The sequence below is a fragment of the Dendropsophus ebraccatus genome, chromosome 9 (genome assembly GCF_027789765.1).
Source record: "Dendropsophus ebraccatus isolate aDenEbr1 chromosome 9, aDenEbr1.pat, whole genome shotgun sequence".
NCBI lineage: Eukaryota > Metazoa > Chordata > Amphibia > Anura > Hylidae > Dendropsophus > Dendropsophus ebraccatus.
The window spans coordinates 70,041,759-70,056,387 of record NC_091462.1 but is presented as its reverse complement, the minus strand read 5'-3'; the positions used below and the strand labels follow the sequence as shown (position 1 = coordinate 70,056,387).

Sequence of the window (14,629 nt, the reverse complement as noted above, 5' to 3'; positions counted from 1 at the left end):
TCTGTCAAAACTGATAGCATATTCAGAATCAGCACCCCAAAAATACCCCAAAATCATTAAAATATTTTGGACACCAGTAAATTTTTTTTTTTTTGTTGACCTGTGTTATTTATGTTGTTGTGAAGCTTGTTATTGAGATAGAAGCCTTTGTTTGAAATATAGTTGGTATGGCATCAGGTCGGACAGACAATCCTTTTTGTATGTGAAAAAATAATTGGAAAAATAAAACAAGCAGATCTGATAGGTGTCCAGTTTCAGTTTTATTTGTTTTGGGGGTTTTTTTATAATTATTTTTGGATTTGGAGATCTCATTTTCTGTTCACAAATTACACTTTGTTTTGTCACACTTAGCACTTCATGAGTCATTTTAAATATATATCCACATACCCCGAGTTTATGTATATTATACAATTGTACATAATTACATTTATTAGTCACCAATTTATATATTATACTAGGACTACCAGGGGCATCATTGAAGGTTAGTTAGACTACCAGGGGCATTACAGAGGGGTTAAATATGCCTACCAGGGACCTCACTGGGGGTTAACTCCAGCTACCAGGGGCACCACTGGGGGTTAACATCAGCTACCAGGGACCTTTCTGGGAGTTAACTTCAGCTACCTGGGGCATAAATGGGAGTTAACTACTATTTCCAGGGGCATCACTGGGGGTTAACTCTGGCTGCCGGGCATCACTAATGGTTAACATCAGCTACCAGGGGCATCACTGAGGGTTAATTACAATAGCAGGGGCATTAGGGGCACAATACTTTGCCTTGCCCCGGGTGCTGCCAACCCACGTTAGGTCACTGCTGCACACAATATAACATTGAGTGCAGAAGTTGTGTAGTGTATAGCCCTCAAATGATTTCATAAATGCCCAAAAGCCCTCGGTAGGGAAAAGGATCCCCACCCCTGCACTAGGGCAATGTTCCCAGTGATACATTATGGCATTTGATTCTATTTTATCAGAATAATGACTATGTCCCGTCCCCTTCTTGCAGCTCCGGAGACTACATAATTCTGAGGTTGTTCAGGTTGGGTCAGGTGACTAGATGCATACGTGCTGACGTTTCTGAGTGGCGACGGAACAAGAGTGTAACATGGGGAATGTGATTTCCATGTGCCACATCCACCACAGGTGAAACTAGAATTACAAATATTGTGATTGGTGATCTCCGGTACGTAATTGCACACCCAATAGGATGTCATCACCCCAGACAAAGGACACAAAATGTGAGTCAAGGTGGTGGAGTCCCAGAGGAGCAAATCTAATTAATAGGTAAACATTATCAGCTATTTCCTTCAGTATTGTTTTGGATATGATGTAGTTGTCCTTACTATTGCTTATTGATGCTTGAAATGTTTTGCAATAGCACTTTTATTCCATTTCGATTACATTGGTCAACAGCCAAAAAAGTTCTGACATGAAAACAATTAATTAATTGGCTCTAATTTTCAAGATATAGATGTACTTTCTATACTTCTCACAGCCTGTGATACAATACTGGGAAAAGTTTGCATCATCAGTATTGCATCATCAACTGGTATATTGCATAATCCTAGAATGACCAATATGGAAAATAGGTATCAGGGTAAGGATAGGTTCACACTCCATTTTTCCATTGACTTCCATTATTAAAACAAAAAAAGGATCAGGTTTTTTTTTTAACGGACACAAAAGTAGTGTCAGCTACATTTTTGTGTCCATAAAAAATGTTTTTCCATTGACTTCCATTATAAATAAAAAAAAAGGATCAAAACAGATCCATTTTTTTTATATAATGGAAGTCAATGGAAAAACAGATGAACACAAATGCATTCGTTTTTCATCCGTTTTTTTTTGCAAAAAACGGATTGCAAAAACGCAGTGTGAACCTAGCCTTCATGGAACCCATCAATGCTTGCAGATTACTGTTGAATATTTATCAGAGACAATCCCATGTATGAATACAAAAGACGTGTAAATGCACAGAGTAGCCATTGAATAAGGACCTACATTCCAGAGTTCAATAAACATAATTAATTTGTAAACATTATAAATGCCTGTAAACTGTAGTTGATTTCAGATAGAACTAAGTGTTCTATGAATATATTTCAAAAGTTTATGAACAGTAAACTTGATTCCTTATGATTGCAGAAGTAATTAATATGTAGGCTATTAGGCTATGTTCACACTAAGTAAAACAACGGCCGTAGTCCTCGCCGCAAAACTACGGACGTTGTTTTGAGGTTCCCTATTATGAATGCATTGCAATGTAACTATGGCCGTTGAATGCACCCTACGTATCAGATACAAACAGTTGTATATACGTCCCCGTAAAAAATGAACATGTCAATTATTTCTCGGCCACTAATACTGCAACAACGGCCGTGGATTTCAATGCAGCCGTGAACGTAAAACTTATATCTGCCAAATTAAACTTGATTTTGATGTAAAAAAATTTCTGAGTGGTTTCTTGGGCTAGGCGCAGTATTTAAAGTAAATGACCCGTTTCAGCCCGCTTAAAAACATGCTAGGAAGCAAAATTAAACAACGACCGTAGTATTAAGACTAGCGTTCATAATTCCCGGCCGGTGAAAACAACGGCTGTTATTTTACGTAGTGTGAACATTGCCTTATACTGTATTCTATACAATTCACAAAACAGTTAAATGAGAACTCTATTCGATATCATAGAAGCTAAAGCCAATTAACATTTTTCCGAGTGATATTTGAATTCAGCACTTAAAAATTATTAATGGATAATTTAATTTCTGAACCAAACAACTTTTGAAAATTTGTTGGCCAGTGTTATAAGACCATAGATTGAGCACTTTATAGCAGTTAATACATATGCTGTAAACATGCTGCTTTCGTGATATATATATATATATATATATATATATATATATATATGAACTATATATTCTCTGATACAGCCACCTTTTTGTTAATGTGTGGTTCTGTGTTTTAACTGATTTTATGTGTATGTTTTTTTTATTCTTATTTTACGTTTACAAAAAACATACACAATACATGATCCCATCCCCAATCAATATTATCGTACATAATATTCATAACACATTTCCCAATATTGCGAACTCAAAGGACACTTTCTCTTTATAAACCTCTTTCTGCAACAATATTACAGCTATTTCCTCCCACTATTGTCTTACTGACTTACATGCCCAACATGAGTGTATCATATCAAATTCCTCCATACCAAATCTGTCACATCTGGAATTCTCTCTATCCTTTTCAATATCCAACCTATCCTTTTCAGCTTAGTTTAGCTTCTGTGAACTATATAAGCCTATATTAGGGACTATTGGCTACTATATAAACACTAGAAATCATATTTCCCCACTTCTCATCATTAATGTGGCCCAAATCTACTTCCCACTTCTTCCTGTACCAATCCAAGGCCGAGTCATATTTATGCTCAATTAGGATTTTATAGATTCTAATAATTAACCTCCCCCCCTCAGACCCCCTTACCCTGTCTCCTGCATTTTTAAATTGCATATATTTAAATTTATACAACCAATCACCTCCCCACCATATTCAACTCTTCATATTTTTGTTGTACTCCATCAACAAAGAAATCAGCAACCTCAAAAAATTCCTTAACCCCTTCAGGACCAGGCTAATTTTCGTTTTTGCGTTTTAGTTTTTTTCCTCCTTGTGCTTAAAAGGCCATAGCAGTTGCATTTTTACACCTACAGACCCACATGAGCCCTTATTTTTTGCGTCACTAATTGTACTTTGCAATGACAGGCTGAGATTTTGCATAAAATATGCTGCGAAAGCAGAACAAAATTATATGCGCAGTGAAATTGGAAAAAAAAACACAATTCTTTTTTTTTTGGGGGGGGGGCTTCGTTTTTACGCCGTGTGCCTTTTGAAAAACTGACATGTTATACATGTTCCTCAAGTCGTTACGATTACAACGATATGTAACATGTATAACTTTTATTGTCTGATGGCTTGTAAAAAAATTAAACCATTGTTAACAAATATATGTTCCTTAACATTGCTCTATTCCCAGGCTTATAACGCTTTTATCCTTTGGTCTATGGGGCTGTGTGAGGTGTCATTTTTTGCACCATGATGTGTTCTTTCTATCGATACCTTGATTGCGCATATGCGACTTTTTGATCGTTTTTTATAACAATTTTGCACTTTGGGATTTTTTGTGCTTACGCCGTTTACCGTACAAGATCTGTAATGTGCTAAATTAATATTTTGGGCGATTACGCACGCGGCGATACCAAACATGTTTATTTATTTATTTTTATTTATTTATAACATGGGAAAAGGGGGATGATTCTGAGCTTTATTAGGGGAGGTTTTTTTTTTTTTTTATTAATAATGACACTTTTTTTTTTTCTTTTACACTTATACTAGAAGCCCCCATGGGGGACTTCTAGTATAAGCACTCTGATCTCTCATTCAGATCTATGCTGCATAGATATGTAGCATAGATCGATGAGATCGGCACTCGATTGCTTTCGGGTGCTGCAGCCGGAAGCAACTGAATGCCGTGCCAGGATCAGCGCTATTATGGCGCAGACCCCGGCCAGCACCAGTCACTGAGATCGCTCCCCTGTGACGTCTCGCCAATAGACACCAGGGATAAGCTGCTCTGAAGTCAACTTTGACAGCTGCATCTGAAGACTTAATTAGCGGGCACGGCGATCGGACCCTGCTCGCTAATAGCCGCGGCCCCGGGCTACATGCGGCACCCGGGACCGCGGCGGTTCAGAGCAGGGTCACCACACGGCCCCGCTCTGAACGCCCCCACCCGCGCAAGGACATACAGTTACGCCCTTGTGCGGGAAGGGGTTAAATCTTGCATTGTCTCAAATATTTCTCTGGTAGAATAAAAAAGGAGCTGTGATTGGTTGCTGTGGTCAGTTTACACCAGGTGTATATTTACACCCTTTCATAAATCTCCCCCCATGTGTTTACAGCATGTCATAAACTTCCATGGGCATCCAGCTAACATCTGTCCACTGGTGTTTTTTTTGCGGTGAGATTTAAAGGGTATTCCGTCTTACCGAGTCCCTCTGAGTATTTTTAGCTCTCTCCCGTCTTTCTAGCTGCCGCCGTTCCTGAGTTACATGTTTTTCTATATCCAAGATGGCGCTGGCCAGGAAACTACATTTCCCAGTATGCATTGCGCCTTAGAGCCAACTGCCAAGTATCTGCCCACCGCTGGCTCAATCTGCATCTGTTTTACACTGTAAACAAAATATCTATCTATCCATCCATTTACAAAGAGAGAGATAAATTAAACAACTGTGTTTCCTTTTCCCTGCTGAAAAAACTGAAATTTCGGTCTCCAGCTTCTTAAAAAATTTTCCAAGCTTTATTTTGACATCATCATCTAAAATCCAATAGTTAAAAACACGCCGACGCGTTGCAAGGTAAACGCCTCTTAATCATGGCTAAGTAAACTTAGTTACACACAAGAATAAATACCTTATGCATGATGTGACGCCCCTTTGGACGGAACTCCCACAGCCGTGGGTAACACCTGTTCAACACAAACCACATGACCTGTCTATCTGAAGAAAACGTGAACTGGATCAATAAATATAAAACAAATCATTTCTGTAGTTTAAACCATTTGGAAATCTTGTATTAAACTTTAAAATCCAAAAAGCTTCTCGTTTTCTCAGCAGGCTTTCCCAATCTCCCCCTCTGTTTGGTTTATTTACTCGTTCCAGAGCGCTAACCTGTAAGGTTGCTACACTACCATTGTGGCACTCGATGAAATGTTTGGAAAAACCTGATACGGAGCTCCGTGGATTGTCAGAGCTACCTTTTCTTATATCCCCTATATGTTCGCTTATACAGATTTTTAGTTTTCTAATGCTGGAGCCTATATATTGTAATCTGCATTCTGTACATTGGGCAACATAAACCGTATGAGTAGTGGAACAATTCAAAAATGATTGTATTGTGTGTCTGATCCCCGTGCTGTACGATGTAACAGCTGATTGTTTTGCTACAAACGCACACATGCCGCATCGTGGCTGTGCGCACCTGAAAAAACCTGTAGTAGAGAGCCAGTTGTGTTCACTATTGTGTTTACTCTCCGGGGTCAGAACACTAGGAGACAGCATTTTTCCTATGGTCTTACCCCTCCGGGCTACGCACCTCACTCCTGGGGTAAGTATTTGTTCACAATTGTGGTCCTGATAGAGCATGGGTAGGTACTTCTGTATGATGTTACAAATATCATTATATTGAGGACTATACATGGTGGAAAAAGTAAGGGGAAATTCCTTTTTACTATTATTTTGTACCCCATCCACATTAACCATTTCATCACTATGGGTCCTGTCTCTCAGATGGAACGATCTATCTTGTTTTTCCGCTATCTTCCTGGCACGTTCAATTATTTCATTTCTGTATCCTCTAGCTTTCAACCTAGCTGTCAGATCCTGTATTCCTTTATTATAGCTCTCTATATTTGAACAATTACGGCGTGTCCTTATGAATTCCCCTATGGGGAGGTTACGTGTCACGTGTGGGGGGTGACTACTCCTTGCATGTAGTAGACCATTACCTGAGCTAGGTTTACGATACAGGCTGGTGTGAATGGTGCCATCTACCAGACTAAGCGTAAGATCCAGGAAAGAAATAGACTCCAATTTATATTCAAAGGTGAATCTGAGATTTAGTGTATTGGCATTAATGTAACGCAAAAAATCTTGTGCCTGTGTTTCTGTGCCCTGCCACACCAGGAGGAGGTAGTCAATGAACCTCCCATACCACCCAATAACCCCCAAATATGGGTTATGGGTGCTATGAAGGACGACCTCCTCCCAGTATGCCAGGTAGATATTGGCCAAAGAAGGAGAGAAACTATCCCCCATCGGACAACCCACTAGCTGTAAATAAAAAGTATCCAGAAACTGAAAAAAATTATTGGATAGCAGAAATTGTGTTACCTCCAGTATGTAATCCTGCAAAATTAGATTGTAATTACTATATTTACGAAGATGGAATTTCAGGGCTTGCAGAGCTTTATCATGAGGTATGCTTGGGTACAGGGCCACCACATCACATGATAGCCATGCACCCCCAGCAAATCAGGGTAGTTTCTCTATATTAGCAGCCAAACTTTTGCTGTCTCGAATATAACCTATTGTTCTTTTAGCTAGTGGCTGCAACAGATTATCAAGCCATATGCACAAACGTTCCTGTAATTAACCGATTCCTGAAACAATAGGACGAAAAGGTGGGGGAAAAATGTTTTTGTGTACTTTTGGTAAAGCGTGAAACACCGGGACCACAGGAAAATCAGGTAGTAAATAGTCCCGCTGTTTCACGCTTATAATACCCAACTCTACTCCTGTATCCAGAATATTTATAAGTGATGTCTTGACTGCATTAGTGGGGTCGCTCTGTAATGTCCTATAGGTGATTGTGTCCTCCAAGATATTTAAGACCTCCCGAACATATAGTGTCTTATCGAGGACTACTACCGAACCCCCTTTGTCAGATTTACGGATGACTATATTGGGGTTCTCGTGTAGTTCCTTCAATGCTTGTCTTTCACCTGGTTTCAAGTTATCTTTAGTACAGTTCTTTTTTAGCCCATTGTTTAGAAGGGTAAGCTCTGCTTCCACTTTCTGCTGGAAAATATCCATGATCGGGGCTCTAGAATTGATAGGGTAGGAGCCCGGATTAGGGATATTCATCCTGTTGGTTGCATTGTGTATTTGACCTGTGTCTCTATAGTTAACACTTTGTAAATCTAACAGTGAATGCATAGACACCTGTTCTGGGAACACCAAACTCAGAGATATTTTATCTGCACCAATTACATTTAAATCATTTACAGTGTTATCAGTCATTAGAGTCGAATCTTCTAGCTCCGGTTCAGGCTCTGGTGGCTCTACTAGGAAATGTCTCTTCACAGTCAATGTCCGCATAAAGCGGTTAACATCCTGTAGAGTATTATACAAATCAAAATTTTTTGAGGGAACAAAAGTCAAGCCTTTTAACAGTACCTTAGTTTGGTCCGCAGACAGGAAGCAGGCTGAGAGATTGTAGACATCCAGACCACTTTGGGTGACTACCTCCTCAAATTGTCTTTTCTTCCTCCCCGAGCGATGTTTCCTCCACGCCCTGCGGGGCCTTGGTCGTTTTTTGATGAAGGTTTCCTTTTCCCTGTACTGCTCAGGATGCTGTCACTGTTTTGTTGTTTCCCCTCTCCTTGGCCAAGTGCTCATTGATTGGTGTGATGTCAGTGGTGGTGGTGTGGGGGGGTTACAGATGAGGTGTTACATCTTGCCTGGCAAGAGCAGAGACAGATCACGTGACTTTGGTCTCAGAAGGGAGGGAGAGGAGAGAGGATTGGAGACCAGGAAGTGGACCAAAAAGTGAGGTTTTTCAGCAGCTTCAGGGTATGAGTCACAATGTGCTGCAGACAAACGGCCCATTTCATGTAAAAGAAACCTATTGCAAACAAGCTTAGATTATTAAGTGGAGTACCCCTATAAAGTGTCACTGTTGTTGCAACTTTCAAAATCTAAATCAACAGTAGATGTGAAACAATAAAGCATGTTTGCAATTTACATTCATTTTTTTAAATCATGGAAAACATGGGACTTCCTGTGTTTAGTCTTTTATTTTCAGTCTAAACACAGGAAGTTTCGTATTTTCCAGGTAATTTGTGCACTCAGAGGGCAATCATTTGATTGATGGATTCATTGAGCTGTGACACTCTTTACTGGCCAGAATTCATGTATTTAGGTTTTTTTTTTCAACCAGCACAAGACTAAAAAGCTGCCTTTAGGGTATAAACCCACACACCGTATATGCAGCGTATTTACTGCTGCGATACGCAGCAAACTCGCAGCAAACTCGCAGCAGATTAGATCTAAATAACTGAACACAGCATCAAATCTGTACCAACAAATCTGCTGCGTATTTGTTGCATATCTGCTGCATATACGGTGTGTGGGTTTATACCCTTAGGACCTGGATTTCAGAAAAGTAAAGCTTTGTTTTAAAGCATGATGACAAAAAAAAATACTGAATGTAAATTGCAATCTTGCTTTATTTCAAATCTACTGTTGAATCACATTTTGAAAGTTATAACGAAATGACACTTTAAGCCTAGGACTAAAGTGCTGCTGGCATAACAGTGCTAACCTCTGAGCCACCAAGCCACTGCTATGCACTTATGGTAACACCTATTTCCATAGTTTAATCCACAGGGGTTGTAACTGTTCTCTGACACATATGATTTATGACACATTTTGAAATGATATACAATAAAAAAACAACAACTTATTAGCACAAGGAATAAACTGCTAGTAGCATATAAACAATGCTAAAGATGAAGAGGAGGAACTTACCTTCAGCCTCAGCACACTATAGGGAAAAATCTAATCTGCTGATAGTTTCCCTTTAAGGAATGGATAGGGATAGTTTCCCTTTAAGGGAACTTTTATAAGCATTTCAGTAAAATGAAAAATGTACAAGTGCATGCAGATCTACCATTACAGGCACAGAGGCTCTAGGAAGGCCTCAAACTGCTTTGGAAACCTCTGCACCTCCCAGTTGTGTCACTGGAGCACCAGACTCCTGACAGGTGTAGCACCTGTAAAATCAATGTTGTACAGAGTTAACTGCTGCAACTGGACCTAAAGGAGAAGTCCAGCGAAAATGTTTATTTAAGTATTGTATTGCCCCCCCAAAAGTTATACAAATCACCAATATTCACTTATTACGGGAAATGCTTCCCTTGGTCTATGACCAGGGAAAGCTATAAAATCACACACAATGTATACAGTAAATATAAACAAAGTCTGTATACTGTCTAAGCCTAAATCACAGGGCAGGATGGGTCTTCCAGATCTAAAGATCTACCACGAGGCTGCAGCCCTGTCCAGACTTATGGACTGGGCCCACCATCACACTACTAAGCGGTGGGTGGCGCTGGAGGCTGCAATTGCTCCCTTAACATTAACAATAGCTCCCTGGTTGTCGAAAGCAGATCGGGACACACAGCAGGGCTGGCCCTTCTTGACCAAACACACGTTGGCTATCTGGGATAATTTGATTGCACGGTACTCACTCTCTTCGAGACCGGGTCCCATGACGCCTCTCTTTGAAAACCCTGCGTTTCAACCGGCACTTACGGCTCATACTTACCTGGTTTGGCAGAAAGATACACGACCCAGGGTTCATCAGATCCTTGTCAATTCTAGACTGCCACCGCTGACATCCCTCTGCGCTGATTGCCCGGCGGGGAGACTGCCCTGGCTCGAATATAACCAGTTGAGTTCCTTCATAGCATCCCTGGGGCTGGGTGTGTCCTCCTCCCCCCCGCCTCTAACCGACTTCGACAAGTGGTTTCTTTCGATTGGAGAGGGAAAAGGGACCCTATCAAAAATGTATGTCCTGCTCTTGTCCTTATGCAATACAGACCGGGCGTCCTTCTTCGCCTTGTGGGAGAGGGACCTGAATATTACGTTCTCCCCTGAGGAGACTTTAAAAATCTGTGCGTTTACGCACGGGCTCTCTCTCTCCTCCCACTCCAAGGAAAAAAGTTATAAACTATTGACCAGGTGGTACAGATGCCCGACCACCATACACCGCATGTATCCTGAGTCTTCTGATCGTTGCTGGCGATGTGGGGTGGAGGAGGGTACCCTACTCTATATTTGGTGGAGCTGCCCTAAAATCAAGGTGTTCTGGGAAGGAGTTCTCGGAGTGTACGAGGCATACTCAGGCAAACGTATAGCTAATACCCCGAAGACCATGCTCCTTTCCTTACTGCCTGGCTCAATGTCACTTCACAAGAAGGGCGTGCTGCGACATGTTCTTGCGGCTGCGAGAGCTGTGATACCACGACACTGGAAGACGGTTGACACTCCTGCACTGCGGGAGTGGTTCACGGAGATGCAGGGAATCCAAAGGGCGGAGGAGTTTGTAGCCGGGGTGCAGGGCCGATCGGAGGTGTGCCGTAAGATCTGGACGGCGTGGACGCTCTTTGTTGAGTCGCCAGATTTTGCTAACTTTCTTTAGAGGTGTCTGGAAACTGAGGCGGGTCTGTGGTGCTGCAGGTATGTGCTCCCTGCCCCCTCCCCTTTTCCCTCCCCGCCCCCCTCCCCCCCCTTTTTTTTTCTCTCTTTCTTTGTTATCTGTTGTCTTGTATGTCTTTTCTCCTTTCTTCTGTCTTTTTCTTAGAGCCCTCGTTGCACTGCAACCAGGTTTTATCTTTATTAATCCTATGATTTAGGGTCATTTGTGGGTACATGTTCCTCTAAAAATTGTAGCACCGTTTGGTGCTAGGTTACACATAGTTTTATCAGTGTTGGTGCGTAGCCATCTTGGATCCTCAGTACAGTCATTGTTCTGCTTTATGTTCTATGGAAAATGTGATGTGCTATGTATCACGGTTACATCTTATGCCAATGTATTCATCATTTGTTTAAATGTTTGGATCGCATTTGTTTGTTGGCTTATTTCCCAATAAAATCAGAGTAAACATATACTGTCTAAGCATATTCAATGTAGACAAAAAAAAAAATTAGTTCTTCGAAAAATATTCAGATAAAAAACGTTTTTTATTGAAGGTGCTAAATAATACGACAAGCACATTTATGCTGTTGTAGAAATTAAAACTTGTTCTTAAATGTTCATCAACATTTAAAATATTTCCTTGAAAATTGTACAGTAGCATATAAAAATAACCAAATGTATTTTCTTTTGTATGGCATTTAGTTGTCAAAGTAACAGCATACTGTGTGAGATCTATATTATGATCATTAAACCATTACAGATTAAAGTAGGTCTCATCCTTAGTAAACTGCCATTTAAATTTAGGTTTTTATAAAATTTTGGAAATTACACCTTTTTAGTACTTTGTGGGAGAACTACTGTTGTATACATTGAAAAGATTTATAAAGTTTAAATGATATGTAAAATTATTCAAGTCATACAAAAACAAGGTACATGCTAAAGGTTACCTGACATGAGATAAATCATAATACTAGTTCATAAGATATTTCGGTCCTAGATACATAGGTCCTTAGAATTGTTATGGGTTACTGGAATTTTCAGGCCTGATTCCAATACAGTATTTACATTCACATGGTTAAATGTGAATGTTATTTCAGAAGAAGAAGTGGAAGGTATTGGCACACCTTTGGTGATGCTTATCTTTGGGAGAAACAAAAGGAGTAGAATAATCCTGTTGAACCCTTGTTCCCTTCCCATTGCACTCCTCTGCCCTTTGGCAAATCTTGTCAAAGCCATAAGGATCTACCAACAGAAATTTGATACTATCTACAGATAGCAGGAGTGTAGTTCTGGTTACAAAAGCCTACTGAGTTCTACTCACACTTTATTTTCACAGTAGGAGACCTGCTGCCCACCAGAAAATGACAATCATTTATATATTTATAATGTGCAAAGCTTTTGTACACATTTCAGGACAACGTGATATCAAAAGTCAGTATTGTATGAAACATTCATCAATAACTATACATTACAATGAGATATGTGGACCTAAGCTGCTTTCCAAAACTTTCAGAGAATGAAATGCCTCACAAGCCTGCTTAATATAGCAGACAGTAAGGATGACTTTAGTTTTCCCCTTACTGATTTTGAAAACAAAGTAATAATGCAAAAAGATTTTTTTAATCATTTCAAAATATTAAAATAAATACAAAAAATGGAATATGTCATGGAAGGACTGTTATGCAGTTGTATTTTCATTCACAATTTAAGCCTTAAAGGGGATCTCCCATCTCATTTGTAATTGAGTAAAACATTTAACACAAAAAAAAAAAATCAGTACCGATCCTGCCCCCCCCTCCCCAAACTGTTGGTAATGTTCCTTAAGTCAATCCATGCCTGATGCAGGGGTTCGTTTTCCATCTGGTGCCGGGATTCTGGTTAAAGACAGCTTTTATTCTGGCTGTGTGGGGTCAAAAGATCCCTTCAATGCCTCTCTCCTCTTGCTACACCCTTCTTTTATGTTATGTTCTAGAAGCAGGTAAGGCAGGTAGCAAGAAGAGAGAGGCATTGGAGGCCTAGGGCACCAGGAAATAAAAGGACACTGACACCAGGCAATGATTCACTCAATGTGTACTGTACGGTACAGTAGCAACGGTTTGGGGGGGGGGGGGGGGTCGGTTTGGTTACAGATTTGAGAGGGGGAGTAGATTTTGGTGTAAAGAATCAGTGTAAGATCACAAATCTTACCTATCATTACAGATTCGGATTTAGGTATGCATGTTTCTCTATTAAAAAACCTGTTAAACAGAAAAATTGGCAATGTTGTCCACATCAAACTATCACAGTGAAACACTGCAGCTTACACCACATTTAAGAAATGAAAGCTGAGTTGCTTTGGGCAACAAAACCAGTTTTGGTCTTAGAAAATAAAAAATAATAACTTCAAAATGTTGTATTTGAAGATCCAATTTAAGGCTTTCTATAAAGTAATCTAAAATAATACTGCTTCACAGATTACTGCTTTCTGTAATGTGTTGCTTTATAATAATTTAATAACAATTACAAATAATGGTCATAACAATCAATATATTAAAAGGCATAGGGGACTGCATCATTTAGAGATGCAAAGAATAAATAAAATATTTTACAATACATTTCATTATTTATAGTGCTGGCATGAGAGTGTATAATTTAAAAACAGTAGTAACATACACATGTGTAGAAAGCAATAACATCCAGGTGAATTTGTCAAAGAACTATACACAGAATGTGCAGGCTTTTTTGCATGTGTTAGATCAAGTAAGTCTGATAATTTCACTAAAAGAGGTTGTAGATATAAACATGCATAGGTTTTGACATATATTAAGTTCATCTGACCCTTAAAGACTGAGCTCAGCTAGTGTAATAAAAATTAGGATGCGTACCATGCAAGCACCTAAACATTACCTGTAGAAACTGGAATGCATTATATAATAAGTGTGTAAGTTATGTCTTATGTCCATTGATTCCAGTGAGCACTATAGTAATAATATTCTTATTTTAGACTGTAATGACATTCATACTGATGTCATTCTTCTTTACTGTAAAAACAGTCCTTATCATTGATGTTTTCTTGTAGTACATATTCTTCATACATCTGTGGTCATGTTCACTTATGTCCATGTACACATGAACATTTGAAAAGTTCCTCATATAATAAAACAAGTCTCATTTTGATGTGTGGAGGAATGCTGAGAAATCTTTGGGGCTACTCAAGGCCAAACGTACTTGTTTCCTCGACAGCTGTTAAAAGTTTCTCGTACAGCATAGAAAAAGATGGATATGGAGGAAGATCAAGGCGATTAAAACAAGTATGAGCTCTGTAAAAAGAGAAAAACAACTATTCTTAATTTCTACCTCTTTTCTTTAAAATACTAATATGATATAATATACAAGGTGTTTTAGGTGCATATATGTCAACTAAAATGATTTTAGTAGCCACCTACACGACTAGTGAACATGCAAGATCACTGCTTATTTGTCACACTGGTTTCTAATCTGTTAGAACATATAGGACTGGACAAAGGAAAATCCATCAACATACTTTCAACTAGTAACCCAGAGGGGAATGTATCTAACCTATATACTGCATTTTCTATCTTTCATAAAATAT

General features: G+C 39.4%; 1 protein-coding gene across 6 annotated transcripts in view; it reads right to left on the bottom strand.

Moving 5' to 3' along the window:
• Positions 1–11,597: 11,597 nt before the first annotated feature.
• The window catches only part of HECW2 (HECT, C2 and WW domain containing E3 ubiquitin protein ligase 2), a 271,029-nt gene continuing 267,997 nt past the window's right edge, over positions 11,598–14,629 (bottom strand). For all 6 annotated transcript variants that reach the window (XM_069983585.1, XM_069983588.1, XM_069983587.1 and 3 more), the window contains one exon: positions 11,598–14,336. In XM_069983585.1, the coding sequence (XP_069839686.1) occupies positions 14,225–14,336 (112 nt within the window). In that variant the 3' untranslated portion in view covers positions 11,598–14,224. The remainder of the gene's footprint in view (positions 14,337–14,629) is intronic.